Source organism: Typopeltis vanoorti, chromosome 15 (genome assembly GCF_054136105.1).
Source record: "Typopeltis vanoorti isolate ZY-2024b chromosome 15, IOZ_Tvanoo_1.0, whole genome shotgun sequence".
NCBI classification, from domain to species: domain Eukaryota; kingdom Metazoa; phylum Arthropoda; class Arachnida; order Uropygi; family Thelyphonidae; genus Typopeltis; species Typopeltis vanoorti.
In genome coordinates, this window is record NC_143563.1 from 72,229,638 (window position 1) to 72,253,502 (window position 23,865).

General features: G+C 38.1%; 1 protein-coding gene across 1 annotated transcript in view; it reads left to right on the forward strand.

Annotated features, from left to right (window-relative positions):
- LOC150098879 (glycine receptor subunit alpha-2-like) overlaps positions 1-23,865 on the forward strand; it is a 117,556-nt gene that overhangs the window by 89,035 nt on the left and 4,656 nt on the right. The window contains exons 5-8 of the mRNA XM_090404688.1: positions 2,054-2,136; positions 2,242-2,376; positions 2,942-3,315; positions 6,257-6,292. Coding sequence (XP_090260814.1) covers positions 2,054-2,136; positions 2,242-2,376; positions 2,942-3,315; positions 6,257-6,292 — 628 coding nt within the window. The remainder of the gene's footprint in view (positions 1-2,053; positions 2,137-2,241; positions 2,377-2,941; positions 3,316-6,256; positions 6,293-23,865) is intronic.

The following is a 23,865-nucleotide window of genomic DNA, read 5'->3' on the forward strand; positions in this document are numbered from 1 at the left end:
AGCGCTGATAAAGCCATACACTACAATGCTCTTCACACTCAGATGCTAGTGGTATGGAAACCGCTAGGAAATAATTTATGAAAAAAAGCGACGCTGCATGGTATATGTCCTATTAAGTATTTATGATCGAGTCTGTCAAGCACAAAGCTCTTCGTATTCCGCACGATAAATTATTTTGGCAAAGTTCCATTCAAAAAAAGACATGAAAGGAAGATACTAAAGCAAACAGCAGAAGCTGCATATTATTTCTTGTAATGTGTCGCTGCGATCTTTTCCACAGTCACAATTACTTTACAATCCATGTACAATATTTTATAGCAATACTTCATATGGCTGCAGTGTCTCAGAGATCACCATACTGTGAGAGAGCCGACTGTAAGAAATGGAATTCACTTACCGTTTCCATAACATCCCATCAAGTTTGAAAAATGTACTGACTACGCATCTACACTTAAGTTTCTCTAAGGAAGCCAGCAAAATTTTTATGCTATTGTTTATAGGCTAGAGTTGGTAAACTACTCAGATTTTGTTTTCTTTTTTAAAGAGAAAATTAAAAACATTCTGCCGATTCTGATTATTAAAAAAATAATAAAAAAAAAAATAATAAAAAAAAAAAATTAGCGTCTTTCCTTTACATCGACACAATAAAATCAATATTTTAAATTTAGTTTCACGTGATTTGAAGATTTTACGCTATGATTAAAAAATTATAATCTATCATTAGAAAACATTTTTATAACTACATCACAAATATATTAATGCAATAACTGCAATAACTTTTTTTGCAATAACTGCACAATCGATAATTCAGAAGTTATGCTTTGACTGTAGAACGACAGTGTATTGTTGTGAAGAGACATTAACAGGGGAACAATGTAATGATAGACTAAATAAAGTTATTTAGCAAAAGGTAAATTAAGCATTTGAATCACTATTTGCATTTAATTCCATTTTGTGTCACAAAAATCTGTCGTAGAAATTAATATCATAAGTCTACTATATAAAATTTTATTGTAAATAAAATATAATATATTTTGCTAAAATATAAAAGTAATTACAATAATGTTTCCTTTTTTTCTTGTTCAAAAATCTATACGCCTCTTTGATTTTTTTATGAAGTTATAAGTACTTAGGGACCGCAATGCGCTTCGCAACAGACAATTAAGACGTCTAGATTTACATAATGCAGTATTCTTTGGCTTTTTTTATTTATTTTTTATATATAATATAATATTACAAAGAAATGTTCATTCAATTTAAATTTATATATAATGACATTTCTTTTACTGACTTGAGAATTTCGAAATAAAAACAAGTGACAAAGCAATTTCGCAGATTATGTCAAGTAGGAAAGAAGAAAAACAAAACCATTAAATAAAGACCATATTTTGTCATTAAATCTTTAGATACGCTATAGGATTTCGAAATATAAGAGAACAATTCCCAATAAAGCTTGTTTAAGGCAATCTAATGGAAGTAATTTAGCTTCGAAGTGTGTAAAGCTTATTGGTTTTGTAATTTAGCTATTTTTTTATGTGTAATGTTTCGTCGTTTATTAATGCTATTTTTTTCTTAGTTTATCATAGGGTTATCTTTGAATACTTTTTCTTTCTTCATTTCTCTCTGCTGTTGATGGCAAAAAAATTCTTCTTTTCTAGTATAATCTTAACGAAATTACATTCGGTGTGAGCAAATAAAGTTAATTCACAATTTTTAATATTAAATGAAAAGTTATCGTTAAAATGTTCTTAAAAAAACGAGGGGAAGACTACTATGTCGAACTATTTGCAGGACCGAAACAAAATCGCGTTGGAGTACTTTTTTTTCTGGTTTATAGAAATTAAAATTTTCGACGGATGCTGTAAGGTACCATAGTAACACCATGCATCTTATATCGACTCGCCTATTTCGTACTTGAATGGCGTAATGTTGTTGCTATAGAAACATGACGTCACATCCATCATAAAGCAAACTATTCTCTTATGTAGAGAGAAAAATAATGAGACCTCAAATATAATTCATGTTCAGAAAGTTTTTTTTTTCTCTCTCATAGGTTGAAGTTGACTTTCTCTTGCATGATGGATCTCTACAGATTCCCGTTGGATTCACAAGTGTGTACTGTCGAGTTGGCTTCTTGTAAGTAATACTGTTTTGTATTTATTATTTTTGTCCACAAAATTCTGCGAAAAACTTGTAATGAAATATTAACTAATAAAAACAAAATCATGTATTTCTTTATAGTTTCCAAAACAACCAAAGAGTTGAATCTAAAGTGGTTGGAAAACGATCCAATTAAACTCTACGAAAAGCTAAAGTTGCCTCAGTTTGAAATCAAAGGTGTAAACGATTCCTTATGCAGAGAGAAATTCCACATCGGTACGTTTTCTTATTCCAATAGCATAAATAAAAATATAAAGTATTTCTCCGATTAATTTACTTCCTTAGCTAGCAAACAAACTGTATTCGATTCTCAGTGGGAAAAGCGCATAATTTAGCGCATGCGTAATGCTTAATTCAATATAACGGTCACGAAAGATAACGTTTGAAAATGTCCATTTCTTTCTGTTGCTATAGTAACTATGCTTTCTTAATGATGGTATAAAACGTAATTAAAAATTAATCTGGTGTTGTTTTTTTGTGATGTTTTTCTCTCTTTGGAAAAGTTTTCACAAGTAATTAAATGTAAAAGTCAACTGCGAAATGTAATTAGAAATATAGGACTGATAAATGCAAGAAAAGACGTGATAAAACGGATAATTTAAGTGACGATGGAAACTGTGAAACGAAAAAGAGGATGGAGAGGAAGAAATCTTTCCGATTCGAATAGAAGCAATAATTCAGAGTCGAAAAAAGAATAATCTTAATTAGTATCTTAATTATCTAGATAACGAGCAAATCACGATTTTGATGTTTAGTTTTATATAAAAAAAATATTTTGCAGGAGAATACAGCTGTTTGAAAGCGAAGTTTTACCTGCGACGTTCCATAGGCTTTCACCTGGTCCAGTCGTATCTTCCTACGATCCTGGTGGTGGTGATCTCTTGGGTATCATTTTGGCTTGATGTGGAGGCTATTCCTGCACGCATCACTCTGGGCGTGACCACACTTTTGACCATTTCTTCTAAAAGTAGCGGAATCCAGAGCAATTTACCTCCTGTTTCCTACGTAAAAGCTATTGACGTGTGGATGGGAGCCTGCACTACTTTTGTTTTCACGGCACTCTTGGAATTCACCTTCGTCAATTATCTGTGGAGGAAGAGACAACCAACGCCACCTCCCGTAAAACTTGGGAATGATAATATCAAGATGAAACTGGTAAGTCTTAAAAGATGATCATTTCAGATTTTAAAAAAATAATGTCGCCTGGATCTTTAAAAATTCATTTAAATTATAAAGTAATATTTATGTTCACTAGAAATTCACCTCAATAGTGTGACACGAATATTAACTAATACATTTCAAAACATTCCTCGGCACCCATCAGGCCTTTTCTAGTTCGTCAAGCTATTTTCGAACTCCAATTTGACGAAATTTTGGTGTTCGAATCATTATACAAATATATCAAGTATTCTAATTTTGATGTCAGTTCATTTTCAGGGGAACAAAGGGGGGGGGGTAGAAAGGTGTTGAAATAATATAATCCATGAAATAGAACAAAATGTGGAATGTAGGATACACAGAAACCGATTTTTTCTAAACAATTCGTACTAATATTGATAATTTCTTACTTGAATGTAATAAACTTCGATATTTGGAGTTCCTATTAAACATCAAGTTATTTTCATTTTAATTTCGGCTGGAGGACCATTTGTGTAGCAAAATAAAATTATAAATTTTATTTTGTAATAAATTTAGCGTTACAGCGCGAGAATTCTAACCCCTCCCACACACAAAAAAAAAGTATCTAAAATTCTGCTCTGAATTCCCACCTGTATTTTATTGCAATCAGTTGCCTGTTAACTAATGGATTTCACAGATTGCACACAGCGAGTGAAAGTGCGATTTGATGAAATTTCACGAAATTTGAGTAATTAGCATTATTGTTAAACTTTTTCTAAGTAGTTACAATTGATCATTTCAATGCCAAAATTTAAAAGAAACCAAAATAAAATTTTGCTTACAATACGTAAGTCACAAATGACAGTTAGTTCAATTGTTGTAATAATAGGTCAACAACAATAAAAAAAAGAATGCTATTATGAAACGCATAATTTCTCTCTTCCAACTGTTTACAATCATTATTACGTAGTTATACTTTAAAATATATTTTATCCGTTAAATTGCTCACGTGTCGATTTCATTGTTTGTAAAAGGCATCCTTACATTTTGATTTAATTGTCTATTTCAGCGTCTCTTTTTAAATACGTTTATTTCACTGATCCATGTCGAGATGTCAATTTCGTTATTGAGACTGTTTTTTTTTTTTTGCTGTAGTTTTCAAAATTGCTGAAGTAATTGTTCTCCTATTTACATTATCTAAAAATTAAATCGGCGCACAGTCTCTAGACAACGATACATAATTATATTTCTTCCATTCTCATAAGAGCTAATAAAAGTAAACGTATCCATCCATCTTATTTTTAACTGACCTTTTTAATATTCTCTGCAGTTGTGAATAAACAAACTTCTACCAAAATTTAGGTAACTGTAGCACGGATTTTCAAGGATATAGAAGTTTCTTTACTCTGTTTGAATTATTTATGAATACTTTTCACCCAGAAGAAATCTTTTCGTTCGACGATAAGAAATAAATCTTTCAATGGAGTGCAACAGACGATTTCCCTTTCGGATAGCCTTATTTTCTGTACGTATACGTTTTGGAAAAAAAAAAAGATGCGTGACCGGCAATACATGCGTTAGTAGAAAGTCCCATATGCCTTAGTAGAAAGTCTTCATTTCGCGACCTGCAGGTCGCGAAATGAAGGTCAAATGGATAAATTTAAATAAACGTTTAGTTCTTCGAAATATTTTAGTAAAATATTGTACATAGCTTGCTAATTTTGTCATTTATCTTTTGTCAAAAATAATAAGATCAAGTGATTTCAGAAATCAGTAATGATTAATTATACGCTTAACGATGTAGTTTTCAGTGAATTTCACCTATTGTTTTACTGACATTTCATTGTTTATATCTGACAGTTGTTTATTTCCGGCTGCATTGTTTAAATAGTTGTTAGTTTCATTTATCGTCTGTAAAATTTATGATTTAAATGTCGATTTCACTCTTCACTTATTCCATTATATTATATTATATTAATTGTGGAAATTCACAGCACTCGAAGTTAAATTGGCTGCTAAAACTAGGATAAAACAATCGATGTTTTTATCGGAACTATTCCTTTGTTTTAAATATCGATTTTTCTATTGTCGTAATTTTAGATACAAATCTTTTTCTATTGAAGCGGAAGATAATTAAACTGATTTCCGTCTGTTGATGCTAACAGAATTTATGAGAAATACGGCATTGTTAGTGCGATAATACAAACAAACTCCTGGAAAATACTTGATAATTTATAGCTATTGCTCAAGTTCCATTAGAAGCGCAATGATGACCAGGAAAAGTGACGTAATAAATCATATGTGACACTAAACGACTCGTAGGATGCTACTGGATCAATACTAAACGTCAGAAGATAAATGGAAAGTGGACAGAAAGCATTAATGTCACCAAGTGATAGAGTAATACAGCTATGAAGGAATTCCCAATTAGAAATTATCTTCCACGTACAAATTTCTGGCCAATATTCTATGGATAAAATTCTGAAAACTTGACCTAATACGAATAGTTTAATAAATATAGGGACATAAATTGGGCAGAAGCGAGCAGAGCATTGTCTTCGACATGGGATGATCCGATATTGTACTGTCGCTATCACAAGTAGCTAAGCTTTTTTTTTTTAGCTGAGGATGCAGTTACTTATATTTTTCTCTGATGTCAATGAAAAAAATAAATAGTCGAGTTACTGCATACAGGCAAATCAGCCCTAGAACACACCCAATTTAAAAACAAAAAATACTATTAGTAGCAGTAGTTGGAGGTGAGTTCTTGATGACGACACGTAGTATGCTAAAAATAGATGTTTATACAGATTTTTTTAAATCATATTTACGTTCAATCTGAGGAACTCTTATAAATCAGGTCTGCTTCGTGAATTACACGCCACTTATTTATTATATGAACCACAATATCAATCTAGAGAACTTTATTAGTACAGTATTATTTAACAGTTTTTAATCGATTTATTTTTCATTATAGATCCAGGATAAGGAACTCATGAATGGCAACCAGCAGGTAATGTATAACACGTTTTATGATTCATTAAGTTAATTAAACCTTAAACTGTAGATGTGATAATTCAAGGCTGTTGCATGTATTTATACAGTGGATGGGAAATATTTGTTCATATATTTGCTTACGGTTCAATTCGGAATATAACCGGATTGGCCTCGGTGAGCTTCGTATCACTGTGATGTTTAATGCTAAAGAAAAGGAGTTTAGAAAGTATGACGAAAAAATAATTAGCTTCTTAGTTGGCGTTCTGTCGAAAGTGATAACTCAAAATCTCTTGCATTAAGTTGCACTGTAATACGATTATCAATAATAATAATCCATGTTGCGTTCAAGAACGAAATAGGCGAGTTCATTAGTGACGTTATTGATGCCAGACATTCTGTATTCGATTCCATCTCTGCATATTTGTAATGAAATTGTTTTTTTTTTCTTCCGCTAGGCACCGTAACGTTGTCGTTAAATATACATATACACAAATAAATATATATAAATAAATATACATATAAATAAATAAACAATGGCAAGCGTATTTATCTTTTTGCAATACAGAACCTTACCGGTTTAATGGGTGAAGCATATTCGCTTTTCATATTCCCCTTTGTCTGAAAGGGAAGTTCTTTGTGTGGAGAGTTCTTGAGCTTTAAGCTCGCCCTGGATGGACAGTGGGATTAGCTGTGTTCAGCTGAGCATAGGATTGACTTGGGTCTTTTGTATTTGTAGAATTCTGTTTCATTGTAGTCTGAAGCTTGCTTAATTAGCGGGTTTGGATGATTGCTTGTCTTGGTGAAGAACTTTTCTGCAAGATCTTGAAGGAGGGAATGTTGACTTCTCTGTGAATTTCTAATGAACCATGGGGCGTCCAGGATCATTCTCAGACATTTATTCTGTATCCTCTGCAGCATTTGAATGTTTGTGTCCGAGGTATGGCTCCACGGAGGAGATGCATAAGTGATGACTGGGCGTATTACCATTATGTATATGGGTAGTTTGTTCCGAGTATCCAGTTGACTTTTTCTGTTGATCATGGGGTAGAGTTGCGCGATTGACTTTGGATGTCTTCAAGATTATGTGTTTTATATGACTGGTGAATTGAAGTTTTTTGTCAAGCATCAAGCCGAGATATTCGACTTCACTCTGCCATTGAATCTTGATTCGTAGCAGGTTTATGTCCTCCTTGTTCTGGACCTTTTTGGAGAACAGTATGGCTGAACTCTTCTGGGGGGTTTGCTTGGATCCTCCAGAAGGATCCATCCACTTCTCCAGTGTAGGAATGCTGCTTTGGAATCTTCTGATAGCCAATTTGGTGCTTAGAGATCTTTCTAATAATGCGGTGATTGTTGAACTAGGGTTTGAGGGGTATCAGCTATATAGATTGAAAAGAGGGGGGGGGCAGAAGTGAGCCCTGCGACACACCTGCTAGGATCTTGCTTCTGGTTAGTACAGTTTCATTTATTTTGACCTCCATGTATCTGACTTTGAGGTATGTGTCAATTATGTTTATTAAATCGATTGGTATATTGAATTTGATGAGTTTGTAGAGAAGACCATGATGCCACACCTTATCAAAAGCTTTCGCAGTATCTATAAAGACCGCAGCTGTGTGGAGATTCCAGTTGAAACCTTTATATATTCGCCCAGTCGGTGTATTTGTTGTACAGTGCTATGGTTTTTTCTGAATCCGAACTGCTCACTTGGAATGATACCTAATTTATCCGTTGCTGATTGAAGCCTTATGAGGACGACTTTTTCCGCAATCTTTCCAAGGCTGGATAGAAGACTAATAGATCTGTAGCTTTCGGCGAGTTGAGAGTTCTTTCCAATCTTTTTGATTGGCATGATACCCACCGTCTTCCAAGTTATGGAAAAATGCTCGAATCTGGGGATGGCGTTGATTATGTTGACTAGATGGCAATGGCTTTTTTGGGGATAGTTTGATTATTCTGTTTGTGATTCCATCTGGACCTGGAGCCTTGTTCTTGTTCAAATGGGTTATGATACTTATAACTTCTGCTGAAGAAGTGGGTGTGATAGGGTCTGAGTTATCTTTTTGTTGTCTTAAGACCTGCTTGACTCGGCGGTGAATCTTATAGATGAGATTGATGTTCAGATTTTCATAAAAAGGATTACATGACTGAGGTTACATTGAGTTTCCAAGCCGTCAATTAGAGCTTCGGCTTTTTCTTTATCTGTGTGAGCAATTCCTTTCTTGGTCTGTATTGGGGATATAGGTTGGCTTTTAGTGCGGAGGGTTCTCAAGAATTTCCAGATGGAGTTGTCCACTGGGTTTAGATTAGTCAGTTTGGTTTCCCAATCTTGGCTTCGATGTTTTTGCAGAGCTTCACGGACTTGTCTATTTAAATTATTCAGTTGTTTTATCTTGTGGGGGCTCTTGTATTATGGTACCTCTTTCTGGCTTTGTTTTTTCATCTGATTAGGTCCACGATTTCTTCAGGGATCCGACCGCTCGGGTGAAAGGCTGTGGTTTCCGTAACTGATGCTATTGCTTTTTTGATTTGGCTGGTAAGGTTGTTTACGGCTATTTCTATTTCCTCTTTATATTGCGTAATAGGTACTGTGCCGATGTGATCTGAGAGAGGTCTGGAGAGCTTGTCCCAAGATATAAAGGAGTGCAGAGGAGAAAATTGCTCTTGTGTACCGAGCTTAAGCAGAATGGGATTGTGATCAGAAGATAACTCGTTTAACGTTTCCAGCCGATATTTCTGAGAATGGAGATCTCGAGGACATCTGATATTCCAGCTGGGCTATGATGGGTGGGCTCTGTGGGTCCGGCTATAACAATAGAGTTTAGCGTTGAGTAATGGTTTAGAGTACGACCTTTGTCATTGATTGTGGAGTTATACCAAACTGTATGCTTGGGATTAAAGTCTCCAGCCATGATGATGGAGTCTGTGGAGCAGAGAATGGAGTCGAAGTCAGATACCAGTAATGGAATGCTGGGTGAATTGTATACAGCATAGATTTTGATACTGCCAGCATTGTTTGTATAAACTTCAATACCTGTTATCTCTAAGTTCTTATTTTGTGGATTGGTCAGGACGTTGTGGCTTAGGTAGTTTTTAATGTATACGGCTGTACATCCTCCACTGGTGGTGAGTCTGTCTGTTTTGTACAATATGTAGCTCCGTAATTTAGCGTTATTAGCTGGCCTGCGATGCGTTTCATTTACTAAGATTAGATCAGGATTGTATCTGTGAGTGAACTCTTGCAGTTCTAGGATTTCGTTTCTCAGTCCATTTGCGTTCCACGCAGTTATGATAAGGGAGTTAGGCTTATCTTTCCTATTGTTCATGATTGAGGGCTATCAGAATTTGTTTTAGTGAATTCCTGAAGCATGGTTGCTAATGAGGCAGTTGGTACTGATGTTAGGTTGGAGCTTGAGGGTTTGTTGGAGGAAGTATCCTTGGCTCGTGCAGTCTTGGCGTATGTTTTGGATTCCTCAGGAAGGAAAACAATCTGGATTCAGGTTGTTTTCCTTCCTGAGTTGTCAAAGTGGAGGTTATTTGGACTGGATGGCGATCTGCATGGTTGCCCGGAGTGTCACTGTTGGGCGGCTTTTGCTGACCCGCTGTTCTTTGGGTGTGCTACGCACCCTTTATAGTTGGCGGGATGGGAACCTCTGCAGTTTGCGAATTTAACGGCGTAGATCTTGATTTGGTGCATGTGATGGTCTGGTGGCCTTCGCAACTTCAAGCACCTGAAGTTGGCTCGGCAGAGTTTTTGGGTGTGCCCAAACCGCTGACATCTGTGGCACTGTCTTGCGGAAGCTCTCATTCTAAGAGGTTCCGTGTGGTAATTTTGAATCCACAAATAACAGTCGGTTCATATATCTTCTTCTGAGTGTTATCAATCTCCACAAGTACTAACGGCATCGGCCTTTTGTCAGACCTGAGCATCCTACTCACTTTGATTAGGGGTCAGGCTCTGGTTGCTTAGATCAGCGGAGATTTCTTCGGCAGTGCTTCCTTCTGTGACACCGCGTATCAACACCTTTAGGGTCTTTTCGCTTGGTAAAGCAAAAGGTATCGTAGGGAAGATTTTTGTTGTCCATTAGCCTTGTCATCTGCCTGTATGCAAGTGACAGTAGCTGGCTGGATTGGAGTTTGACTTCCTCATCTGAGTTTTTTGCTCAGGAGCATGTGGTGTTGCGCCTCTAAGGACTGATATGACAGAAGTCCATTTATCTTTATCCCGTAATATGACTGGGGACCTTCTCCGAATTTTTCGGAACGTCCTGTGTGGGTGAATCCTCCTTCATAAGATCTTCTGTTGTTCTTCGCCGTTTGTTTGAATGCTCCCCCTTGTGAGTTATGGAGGGGGTTTTAATGAATTCCCCTTAAGATTCCTCATCCTCTCCTTGATCGTTTGTTTGGGCGTACAGGTTTAAATAACCTGGCAAGTCAGTCTCAAACTTTGTCATGATGAACTTTAGCACTTCTAGTGATTTCTCCTTGTTTAGATTCCGGATCTGTTCCTTGATAATAAAGTAGGAAGGTGAGCCTGCAATTATATTCCTGCAGGCCTACGGACCTGCCAGCACAATCCTGTTGGCTGGAACAGTCAACTAGCAAAGCTCGAGAAGCGGTGTTGTGGGAAGAGGCCGTAAAACTGCTTGGCTCAGCTACGATTTCCTACCTCCCTAAAACCATACATCCACCACTGGTCATCAATTGCGGGTGGAGCCTACGCGGCCATTGACTTCATACACATTTCGTGTATATATAGCGGAAATAATAGGAATTCGGGCAGGGGGTTAGAGCCAGTGCAATGCAAGAATCACGGAATACCTCCGTAAATTCTGTAACGCAGCCTAAAACAGTTCGGATTTCGAGCACAAACAAAATCAAAGATCACTAATCATTCGCAATACATTGAAATATACCACTTTGTTATAGAAAATATAGAGAAAAAAATAAATGGTGTATAAATGTACCTCCTTAAATTATTAATTCTTCTCTTAGTTTTAGTGATTTTTTTATTTATTTTTATTTTTTATAAAATAATTACAAGTTTTTTATATGAATAATTTATTTTATACTTAATTTCGGATTATACGAACGGATTATCACAGTCACTTGAAATTTAGATGCTTTTTGTTCGAATTCAGATTTGTCGAGTAATTTTCATATAAATTATGACTGATAATGCATCTTAAAATTTATGTTTCATTTTATTTTCACTAGTTTTTAATTTTTTTTTAATTGATCAAACATATCAATTATACATATTTCCTTTGTGTAATTAAGCGCATTATTTTATTAGTTCTTTTTATTAATTACTTTTTAATCACTTTTGCTCCGAAACAAAAAGCAATACTAACACTGGGTCCAAAATAAATAATAAAAAAAAATCACCTACAATGTAAAACTCCATTCTGCTTACTGGAGAACTGACGTAGCATCAAAGAGTTCCTCCTATGTATAGTATATAAAAGTTTTTTTCCAGATTATTTGAACTTTCAGCCCAACCACAGTATATTAATGTACAGTATATTACCAGACTTTCAAATATTTTGTAATATTTAATTATCGTAAATCGGTAGGATGTTTGCATCGAGGAAGGAATATATAAACATGATACATTGATGTAGCTTATGAGCTTGTTCCACCTTTGCTACGAGTTGCATTAGTATTGAACTACTTAACAGATGCCAATCCCATCTTATAGATCGGAAGTCGGCAACGCAGCGCCCGCAGTGAATTGTTAGTACCCCCTCAGAAAATTGTTGTAAACTGCTTTGAAGCTTGCAGTGTAGATAGCAGTATATCTGAGAAATACATTCATTACTAGTCTGTGTTAAAATGAAGAAAACATAAAGAAAAAACACCGCAAATATAATACATGATGGTACAAATTAAGTAAATATTGAATCCAACATTATTTCATAGACGAATATAGAAACTACAAGAGTTTTGTGCCAAATATTATAGAAACTAAAAGGTTCGGCGGATGCAAGCATAAGTAGTGCCTTATGGGCAACTCGTAGTAAAGGTAGAGCAAGCTCCAGTCCTCTTTCCTTAGTATTTTCCATAAATGTAAAGCACATCTTGCAGAGGTCGGCAACCTTTTTAATATGAAGAGCGCAATATAAAATTTGAAAATTACGGAGGGCTCATGACACAGGCATTTTTTTTCTCTCATTTCAGGCTTAGAAATTCTATGTTTAGTTGTTTTTAAGAAAAATGAGATTTCAAATTTTAACATTATTTTATTTACCTCGCTTTTACAACATATTTTTGTCACATATGAATGAATATAAAATACCATAAAAAATAAAAATAAAAAATGAATACAAAAAGAATATTCATGTTAACAATTAGCATGTATCTGTCAGATCAGATGCGAGCGCCTTACTTTATCAATCATAATGGCAAATGTATTTGTTTATTATGCACTAGTGGTGTGGCTATTTCTAATAAAAGTAATATAGAAAGACATTTCCAAACCATTCGTGCCAATTGTAATTTTAAGTTTAATTATTTAAATCAGGAGGAGTCGGCAACGCAGCGCTCGCGAGCGTCATGGCGCCCTTCATATGAAAAAGGTTGCCGACCACTCGGCTAACCAAGTCGACAATATCATGAAAAAAAAAATCACGAGTTAGAAATCGAATTTCATGTTACTTGAATATTATTTGCATCCATTTAATACATGTTGGTGATTTGGCAACAGCTATAGTGACGTCACTATAGCTGTTGTCCAATGATCATCTCTGCAAACTGTTAACGCATGTCGAAACTCAGTCGAGGTGCGAGTATGGACTTGGCCATTGTGGAAGAACCCGGATGATCAAGGAACTGATTCGTAAGTACAAGAATGTGACTGTAGAATCCATCGTCACATATTTGGGACTATGCGAATCATGCCAGAAAAAACAAAAATAACAACAACAAAATAAAATAAAAAAAATAAAAATAAAAAATAATTATAATCGACTTTTTTTTTTCTCTCGTCGAGATGCCTCTAACTCGAATTTCACATCTTTAATTAGAGAATCACTGGGAATGCCGTTTCTCTGGTTCGCACGGTACCACCCTGGTTCTCGGCACAGCTCTCTCATTGTTTTCCTTTGTGCTTAAGCCCTTTCTCTCGAGCAATTCTGAAAGAGCTGTTTTTACCTCGTTTTAAAAGTTGGCCCATGCGATCCAATCCCAATGAGTGTTCTATTTGTCGCACAGCAGTTGTAGATCCTCGTTTATACACTTTTGGAGGAAGATTCAAAAGTCCATTGGATGTATCAACGACATCGGGGTAGTTCGATATTCAACGCAACCGTTTTATGGTCTGTTATTGAACTGCCAACAGCTGCATGCCTCACTGTAAGAATTCGTGGCTCAAGTTTCTTGAATGGTAAACGCGGTCGAATCCCGTTGAGACTCCTCCACGCGACACCGACTCTGTATGGATTATGCTCCCCTCAAGATGTCAATAAAGTCGACATCACAGCAGAGTTGCAGTTTCCTAGAGCCACCGGTACCAGAATTGTTACCGTTCACTTTGTTATATCGTGTCTACGATACAGTTCTAGCCTTTTCACGTCCCTAAAACAGGTTCTAGGGACGTGAAGAACCTACATCGCTGGTAGGTATTATTAGGGGCATGGACAGTGAGGAAGCAGATGGTTCTACCCTCAAATTTCCAGTCTATATAGAATAGACGTACTGCAACATCTTTTTTTTTAATTGAAAAACCTGTCTAGAATAGGCTGACGAGAACAAAGGATTCCTACCCCGATTCCCACCCCCCTCGCGCAGCGCTCTCCAAAACCCCAGAAGCTTTGTGAAGGGAAGCTTCTGGTCAAGTTTTTAATGTCCAACAACTGACAAAAATGCGTCTCCTGCAGAAACAGTACACGAACGTGATGAAGTAGAAACAGTCTCCAAACAGCGCTGTGCACAGATAGATTACAAGCATATTCAGAGTGGCAACACAAAAAAGGAAATTGTTATCCGTGTTAAATTTTAGTATGGTAACCCCCCCCTCTTTTACTATTTCAATTAATGTCTAACGTAAGTGGGTTATGTGCGCTTCATGAAGACCCATGTTTGAGGCTGAGATGGAATTCTTAAATAAGCCTGAGAAGACAGGTAATAAATGTATCTGTTAAGGAGAGAGTGAACCATTCCACGTTAACACAGGTGTCAGCAAACCTTCCTTGTTGAATATGTAAAATAGTGGTTCGCCTAATCTGTCGATTGCAGCGAAGAGCCTTTCCATTGCACCAGGTGTTCTCCCGGAAGGAGCAGATTATAATTGCTTTCCTATCCCTCCTTGGTTGCACTCGGAACTGAAGGGGTGTTTCTTTTTTTTGTTGTATTAAAGGAGGTTGACGGGTTTTGTAAATTGTCAGTTTTCTTCGGCAGACGATGGAACTGTCTGGGGAAGACAGCTTTTCCTTGCAGGTAGATTCTTTTCTTGGCTGATTGTTTTGATTTTCTCCTTCTTCTGATTGATTTAGTTGTTACTTTAATTTCCTCTGCTGTTCCCCCCCCCCGTCTTGGGCAAATGATGTTGTCGGTTCTTCAGCTGCTGTGTCGATTTTTGTGGAGGAAGTCTCGGATTCTATTTTAAGACTTTGCTTCTTTTTTTTTTTTTTCTTGATTTTTCCAAGCGACGTCTTCATAAAGTCTGCCTGTTTCACCTCCTCAGAATCACTGTCGTTGTTGGTAGCGATGGAAATTCAAGGACCCCTGTTTGTGTGCTCTGATGTGTCCATGCTCTCTGAGTTAACCGATGGGGGAATTGAGAGTACTTCGATAGCATCCCCTCCTACTGCCGCTGTTCGATACGGACACGTGTTGATGTTGATCTTGTGGTCTCATTGCTGACATTTTCTGCAAGGGCTATTGCAGTGCTCTAGGGTGTGTCCGGATTCGTTGGCTCTTATACATTCGAGTCACACATAAAGCTTTCTGTGGACCCGGGTAACAAATTAACACGAAATTGGAAACAGGACTCTTCATTTCCATAGTAAAATTAATCTCTCCGGTTTATCGTTGTCAGTATCTTTCTTGATGTCTTTAACAGTTCCCCATTTCGAGAAGATTTTAGGAATGACGTCATCGTGGTTCTCAACGTATTCTAAAGGAAATCTGTCTATTTTGATTGTTGCAAGCAGGCTTCCAATCATGACCGGAGTTACTTTGGCCCCGGCGCATTTAAAACCTTTCGGCAACTTGTCTTTCGTTTCTACATTCTTAACCACATCTGAAATCTTCCCTCACCATTAAGGGGTGAAGCCATAAATATTGCTAAATCCTGCTGCCTCTCATAAAGCTTGGCATACTATTCGTTTTTCTATTTTTGAATCTATTTCAATGCCTAACGTTCTAACCCTAGGTAAGAGGAAACCGTAACCAATTTTAAACTGTTATGAGAGGGGGGGGGAGGAAAGTAAGTGTAGTGGTTAAAACCACTACAGTGTATCCCGTAGGAATAAGTCCTAGCAAAATAATCCTGTAAGTAAAGAATCAGCGTACGACAGAAACTAGTGCGACCTTACCTCTGTAAGACAGGACATACAACCAGCAACCTCCGCTACTCATGCCGATTCTGTCCGTAATACAATACAAGAATATATAATGCCATAACACTCCTATTTAACGTTATATGATAGCTACATACAAGCCTCTACATATAATATATATGTCGGGAAATTAAAATAGTTATTTATAATGCGATTGTAAAGTCCATAATTTGGGAGTTCGTATCTCTCATCATCGGCCTTTGGAGTATAAAGAATGCTGAGGGTCAGCAAGCAGTGAGAGGGGAAGAAAAGAAAAGTAGAGTATGATAGTAGGAGATAATAAAGAGGCCTCAGTCGACCTGTTTAGATATGCAACCGAGAGGTTGTGGCTAAATGGTCCGTAGACGTCATCTCATCACACCTGTCCTTAAAAAAAACACCTTATACTTATACAATAAAAATAGGGGAAGAACCTGGCCCGAGTGATGCAGCTCACAAGAAGCTGCACCGCCTCGATGTAGGCCTTCGCAGTTTAGGTTTAATCAGGCCGACCCCCTCCTGTGTGAACTATAAAAATGGAAAGACAAGCTCTAATTTGCCCCTAATTTCTTGGCCCGCGAAACCCTTGAACAGAACCCCAATATTAAGGATGTGACAGTTAATGAAGATGAAACCATAGCTAACTTCAACATAGTTTCCTTGTTCACTAATGTCCCAACAGACGAGGTCCTAACACTACTCAAAGACAAGTTATCCAAACAAATGTTGGCTTTATTACCCATCGCATCAAATCCGGTTACTTTAGATTCCAAGATACTATATACAAGCAAACTCATGGTCTGGCGATGATAATCCTTTATTCCCTGTTCTTGCAAATATTTACTTGAAGGATTTTGAAGCCCAGGCTATTTCTTCCTTTGCTTTAACACTTAAGGTTTGGAAACGTTATGTGGATGACATTTTCCTCATTTGGAGACATGATGAGGAAAATGGATTTCCTTAAACATCTCAATAGTCGACATCCAAGTATAAAGTTCACAGCCGAGCTTGAAACTGATAGCTCTCTGCCGTTTCTAGATGTAAAACTGATCCGCTCTTCTGGTAAACATACAATTTCGATGTATAGAAAGCCTACACATACTAACAGGTATCTTCATAGTCAGTCCCATCACTTCCCTCCCAAAAACTTGGAATAATTTCTACCTTGGGACATAGAGCTCGCTCTCTTCTTGATGACCCAGATGAACTTTATAAAGAAATCAACTATCTCAAAACTACTTTCTTACTTAATGGATATTCTAAAAGAATTATTGAAAAATTCCTTCTCAATCCTCCTAGTCATCACACAGAAGAAATAAATACATTTAAAGGCAATATATCTATTCCTTACATAAGTTCAGTTCACAAAAATTAGCCAAGGTTCTAAGAAAATACAATATCAGAACTTTGTTCGCTCCACTTCCAAAATATCCACTTCTTAATAAGCCACCCAAAATCTTGTCATCATCATCTTAAATATCCTGGTGTGTACAAAATATGGTGTGATTGTGATATTCCTTATTTTGGCGAGACGGACAAACCTATTGAAATGCGTATGGAGGAACACATGAGGGACATTGCTTACAATAGACACCGAGCCAGTGCCTCATCAAGCCATATCCTTTTCTCGGCTGATCCTAATGATGATAACCCAAGTCATACAGTCCGCTGGGACAGATCTAACAACATCTTTCGTTGCCATGATGAATTGGAGAGAAAAATCGTAGAATCTAGGGAAATCATCCTCATCCCTGAACATCTAAATAATAACTTGAGCTACAACCTCCCAGATAGTCATTCAGCTGTAAGCATGTACTGGCGTTCACGCGATGCTGCAAGCACGCACGCACTCTCCCAACAATGCAACAAACGAAAGAACAGCTTCAAATACAACTACAACGTTTTCATGCTAATTATGTATAGAGACTCTCTATGTTGTTCATAGTTTTTTTAACCTTCAGTGTTTAGTGTTTTTTCTTTTCTTTTATAATGTCACCTGATGAAGGCTGTTATAAGCCGAAACTAGTCGTGTTTTACCATTAAACCCCCTTTATTTACCTAACTCTCGGTTTAAGTCATTCAACTCTATTTTTACAATATGTATTTCAACCGAGTCAATGAATCTCCATATATATATATATATATATATATATATATATATATATATATACACACACATTCCATTTCATTCCGATCCTACACAGGCTATTAGCGCTTTCGCGACCGAACGTTTTTCCACCTTTGAGTCAATTTCAAACCCAAGAGTTTTGAGTCTGGGCAGAAAGGACGCATAATTTAGAACTATAAAAAAATAGAACTAGCCACAAAAAAATCCCCTACTAACTAAAATATATAGCAAGCAGATACAAAGTTCAAAGTGGATGATGGACATTCAAAAAAGCCAAGCGTTCTCCGTCAACAGAAATCTCCTACTAGAGGCGGAAGACTGTCGGACAGACGCGCACAAGGCAAGAAAACAAGAACCAGTAAAACTACAAAAGGTAACGTAAAAAGGTGGAACTAAAATGGTAGGTATCCCCCCCCCCCCCCACCCCCCCCCCCCCCCACCCCCCCCCCCCCCCACCCCCCCCCCCCCCCACCCCCCCCCCCCCCCACCCCCCCCCCCCCCCACCCCCCCCCCCCCCCACCCCCCCCCCCCCCCACCCCCCCCCCCCCCCACCCCCCCCCCCCCCCACCCCCCCCCCCCCCCACCCCCCCCCCCCCCCACCCCCCCCCCCCCCCACCCCCCCCCCCCCCCACCCCCCCCCCCCCCCACCCCCCCCCCCCCCCACCCCCCCCCCCCCCCACCCCCCCCCCCCCCCACCCCCCCCCCCCCCCACCCCCCCCCCCCCCCACCCCCCCCCCCCCCCACCCCCCCCCCCCCCCACCCCCCCCCCCCCCCACCCCCCCCCCCCCCCACCCCCCCCCCCCCCCACCCCCCCCCCCCCCCACCCCCCCCCCCCCCCACCCCCCCCCCCCCCCACCCCCCCCCCCCCCCACCCCCCCCCCCCCCCACCCCCCCCCCCCCCCACCCCATTTTGTTCCTCATTTAGAATATCTGGCACGGCAAGTTTGTCCCATTCCAAGCCAACACAGGGTTTTGATGAACCCTTTGTGTAGTGGGCATAGAAGTGTGGCTCGCCGCTTTTCTCTATGGCATTGTGGATTCTTTCGAACCCGTCCTGGTCTTTTTGGACGTGGTGGAGAATAGTAGCTCCCCCTGGAATTATTTTAGGGAATGGTGCTGGGGTGGGTTCTGTTCCTGTCGTGGGGAGGGTAGTAGGGTTTCCGCCCATAGGCAACCTTTTAAACGAAGCTTGTTCGTCTTCTACCTGTTCCCTTTGACGTTTTGCTGTAGAGGTGTCCATTTCCTCTATGGCAGATGCTGTGGTTGTATCTGCGTTCGTGGTGGTGGGGGGAACGCTGGCTGTTGAATTTTGGCTTCTGTACTTTTTGGTTTTACCCAGTGATACTTGTTTGAACCCCTCTTGTTTGCCACGTTTGGGTTGGGCTGTTGATATCGGTGGCGGGGTCGGGGTAGGTATTTTTGGTGGTTCTGTGTTGTCAGAGCTAAGGGGGGGAGGAACGGGAAGTGGTTGTATCGCAACCCCCATTCGTTCTGCTGCTGTTCTGTGTTGACACACATTGTAACTGTGGTCTTTTTGGTGGCATTTCTTGCAGGGGTTGGTGCAATGTGGTAGGGAATGGCCAGATTCGCCACAATTGCTGCACTTGGCCTTGGCACACTCTGCTCCCAGGTGTTCGTGGGAGCCACACCTGTAGCATTGCTTTGTGACACCTGGGTAGTTTACCATGACTTTTTCGGAGCCGATGGTGACAAAGTTCGGAACAGGAGTTTTCATCTCCATTGTGAAGATGACCACTCCTGATTTCCAATCCGGGTAGTCGACATCAGTGCCTCGTTTAATGTTCTTAATTGTGCCCCATTTAGCGAATGTCTTGTGAATGACGTCGTCGCTATTTTCTATATATTCGAGGGGGAACCTGTCAATTTTTACCGTTCTTAATAGGCTTCCCACTAAGAACGGAGTGATTTCTACGTCATTACATTTAAAACCCTCCAGCAGTTTGTCCCTAGTTGTGGTGTTTTTTACCACTACCTGGTATCTCCCTGCCCCAAAGGGGGTAAACCCGTAAATGTTTTCGGAACCTACTGCCTCACAAAGTGCTTTGCAGATATGTCTTTTGTTTAGGGATGGGTCAGTTTGAAAACCGACCGTTCTCACCCTAGGAAGTAGTGAAGACATGTCAGTCTTAGGTTTGGCCACGGCCAAAAAAAAAAAAGATATAGGATCTAGGGAAGAGGTAGATTAGTAAAAATACCGTAGGACAGAAAAAGTTCTACAAGCAAAGAGAGAAATCCCGTAATCCCGTAAGAACAAGTCTTACCAGCAAATCCTGTAGCTTAAGCCTAGCTACTAGCAGAAAGAAAGAAAAAATATATATATATATAGAGTGAAAGGAATCCAAAAATAGAGAAATATCTTATCTTACCAACCACGATCGATCCGGAAAAGGCAGCTCTCATATATATATATATATATATATATATATATATACGGTCGCGTCCGCTGAATCCTGGAACTCCTGGAACGTTTAAACTTCATTGGCTACAACACTGCCTCTGCGCAAAGATCTATGTTGGCCAAAATGCGATTTAATAATATATTTAGATTATCGTAATAAATTTAGGGTGTCTTAAGAATTTCTTTATTATATTAAAATATTTAGAATTATTTAAGTTAATTATTATAATTTACTTTAATAAAAGAAATTCAACATAAATATATATATATATAAATATATTTGCTTTTTTTATATAAACGTATTTTTATATAAATATTTAAATACGTTTTTGTTAATGAAAACGTTATGAACTATGCTTTTGACACCTTTTCATTTGTATCCTCAAAGATTAATTGTATACAAGTGATGAAAGCAATCGACGACATATAAACGAACCAACTAAACAAAGACAGCGACAACTTCAAGACGAAATTCATATAATTGATATTAATCTAGATAAATGGAATGATAACATCACTGCTCAAGTACGTCACCATTACCCAAGATTCAATAGGCAGTCAGGAGGATCAACATTGGCCTAGTCTCGAAGATAGATAATTGTGTGTAAGCTTTCCCCGACGAGGGTGTGTGTGTGACAAAACGGTAGAGAACAGCTGTGTCATCAGAGGTGTTAGGAATTATGATAATGATGATAAATCCACTTGCTGTAGGCAAAGAGAACACGATGCGCGTAGATATAATGGAATTAATGACCGTACACATTCAGCCAAGAAATCAATGGGAGTTTCCGTTGTAGGTCACAAATTATACACGAATATAACAGTAGTGTTTAAGTTGTAAACATCTGTGCAGTGCTAGCTAATTACTATAGAATAGAAAGTTGACTATACAGGACCAATGGCATTGCATTAATCTCGACATTTCAGAATAAAGATTACTATTAGGCATTTAAGTTATCGCGTGATATTTGAAACACCAATTAAGAAAACATATTCTTGAAAAATATACAAAATATGGGTATTTGAAATAATTATTAAGAAAATATACAAATATTTGAAAAAGAAAATATTAATTTTATGTAATCTGATAAATTTAAAATGATATATAATGAAGCTTTTAAGTTATTTGGAGAACTTATTAACATCGTTATATAGTCCTTATAAGGACTGGCTTAAAGGGGCGAAGCAAGAATGCTTTTCATCTTCCCCGTTATCTGTAGAGGACAGTGTAGGGATAAGGTGTTAATGAGCTTTTAATAGCTCCGATCATGGCAGGAGGATAACAGCAATAGCCGAGCCTCAGTTAAAACTTCATTGGCTACAGCATTGCCATCCATTACCCTCCAATGGTATTGGATTGAATGAATCAATCCCTTCTTATTAACATCAAGTTCTCCAAATAACTTAAAAGCTTCATTATATATAATTTTAAATTGGTGTTTTAAATATTATCAGATTACATAAAATTAATATTTTATATTTCAAATATTTGTCTATTTTCTTAATAATTATTTCAAATACCCTTATTTTATATATTTTTCAAAACAACGGATTCATTCAATCCAATACCCTTGGAGGGTAATGGATGGCAATGCTGTAGCCAGTGAAGTTCTAACTGAGGCTTGGCTATTGCTGTTACCCTCCTGCCATGATCAGAGCTTTAATTTAATAGCTCAATAACACCTTATCTCTACGCTGTCCTCTACAGATAACGGGGAAGATGAAAAGCATTCTTGCTTCGCTCCTTTAAGCCAGTCCTTATAAGGATAAGGATGATGTTAACAACGGTGAGGGAAGAAAATCGACCGTGAGATGCGGTGATTAATACCTTTGGAGGGTAATGGATGGCAATGCTGAACCAATGAAGTTTAACTGAGGTTCGGCTGTTGCTGTTACCCCTTGGGGCACAGAGATTCGAAGTTTGAGTTCGCTCTCTTAGGGTTTTTGCCTTAAGGAAGCAATTTGAATCTCCGGGGAAAGTGTTCTCTGGCACGGCCCGCTGAGGGGTTTTGTTGGTGAATGCTTTTCTTCGGAATATGAGCGGTTCTGCTCGGTGGTGGTGGTGGTGTGGATGGAAGGCCATCACTGAGTGGAGCCACCGCTGAGATGGACGGTCTTTCACCCACGATTGGGTGGCCTAGGGATCGTCCGAATTTTTAGAGACGGCTTTACCTTTACATATGGTGATTAATACTCTTGGAGGGTAATGGATGGCAATGCTGTAGCCAATGAATTTCTAACTGAGGCTCGGCTATTGCTGTTACCCTCCTGCCATGATCAGAGCTTTAATTGCTCAGTAACACATTATCCCTACACTGTCCTCTACAGATAACGGGAAAGATGAAAAGCATTCTTGCTTCGCCCCTTTAAGCCAGTCCTTATATGGATGTTAACAAATAATATTTCAAAGTAATTTAATATCAAATATATACGGAATACTAAATTCATAAAAAGTTGATTTTACGAACATATACTTGGCTTCTTTTTTTTTTTTTAATTCCAGGAGCTAAATCATCACAAAGTTCCATTGTCTTCATTGATCGCGAATGGTATTTAAAGAGACGTTTGCATAATATATTTATTTCTGCTCATAACGCACAATCTTTCGTTCGTTCTAAACTTTGTGCTGATTCATCTCCTGGTTTCTCTTCCCCCCCCCCCCCCTACAATTCAGAATGAAACGAATTCTGCATTTTTTCATTTCCAATAGCTAAGTCTGAAAATTAAAGATTTTAGTAATAACTCATCCATGTTCGCTGTTTTAGGGGTTTGTCGAAAGTAAACTGCTGGCTCATCGATTCCTACTTTTATCTATGTGAATAACGATTCGTAGTATTTATCTGCTTTATTAAAAAAAATAAAAAAAGATAAAACGAAACGTAATAACGCGAGAGATAAACTTTGGATAAGTATTCTGACGGCCCATGTTTTTTTTTTTTCTGCAAAAGCGAGTTCAGTATATCGATCCCAAATTTCATGACATACTTTCTTTAAAAATACATTGAAATATTTACTTAGTGGGCCCCGATCTATCAGTTCACAGGAATAAAATCATAGTGATGCTATAAGCCAAGAATCTTCAATATGAAATCATTCAAAATAGTTAAGCATTATGATTTTGTAACTGCAATTTTCAAATAGCAGTCTCAAAACACGTGACTATGAACAATTAGAATACTGTCACTATTAGCAACAATGACGTATTGAAGCAAGCGAAAGACAATTTTCTTTTTAACTGTAATAATTAAAATTTGATTATAGTAAAAAAATATGGCAACAAACAGCTAATTGGTTTCGTGAAAACGGCACACTTTAAATAACCTGACACACCAAGTAACCTAGCAACGAAACAGTGGTTTATTGATGGCATTGTTAATTCTATCCACAGTCTTATATCAATTACGTGTTATTCTCTAGCGGTTTGTTCGTTTGCCCTGAAACCGCTGCATGTGATCAAGTAGCTCACCTTCAGCTGAAAAGTCCTTGTAAAGATTCTAGACGTC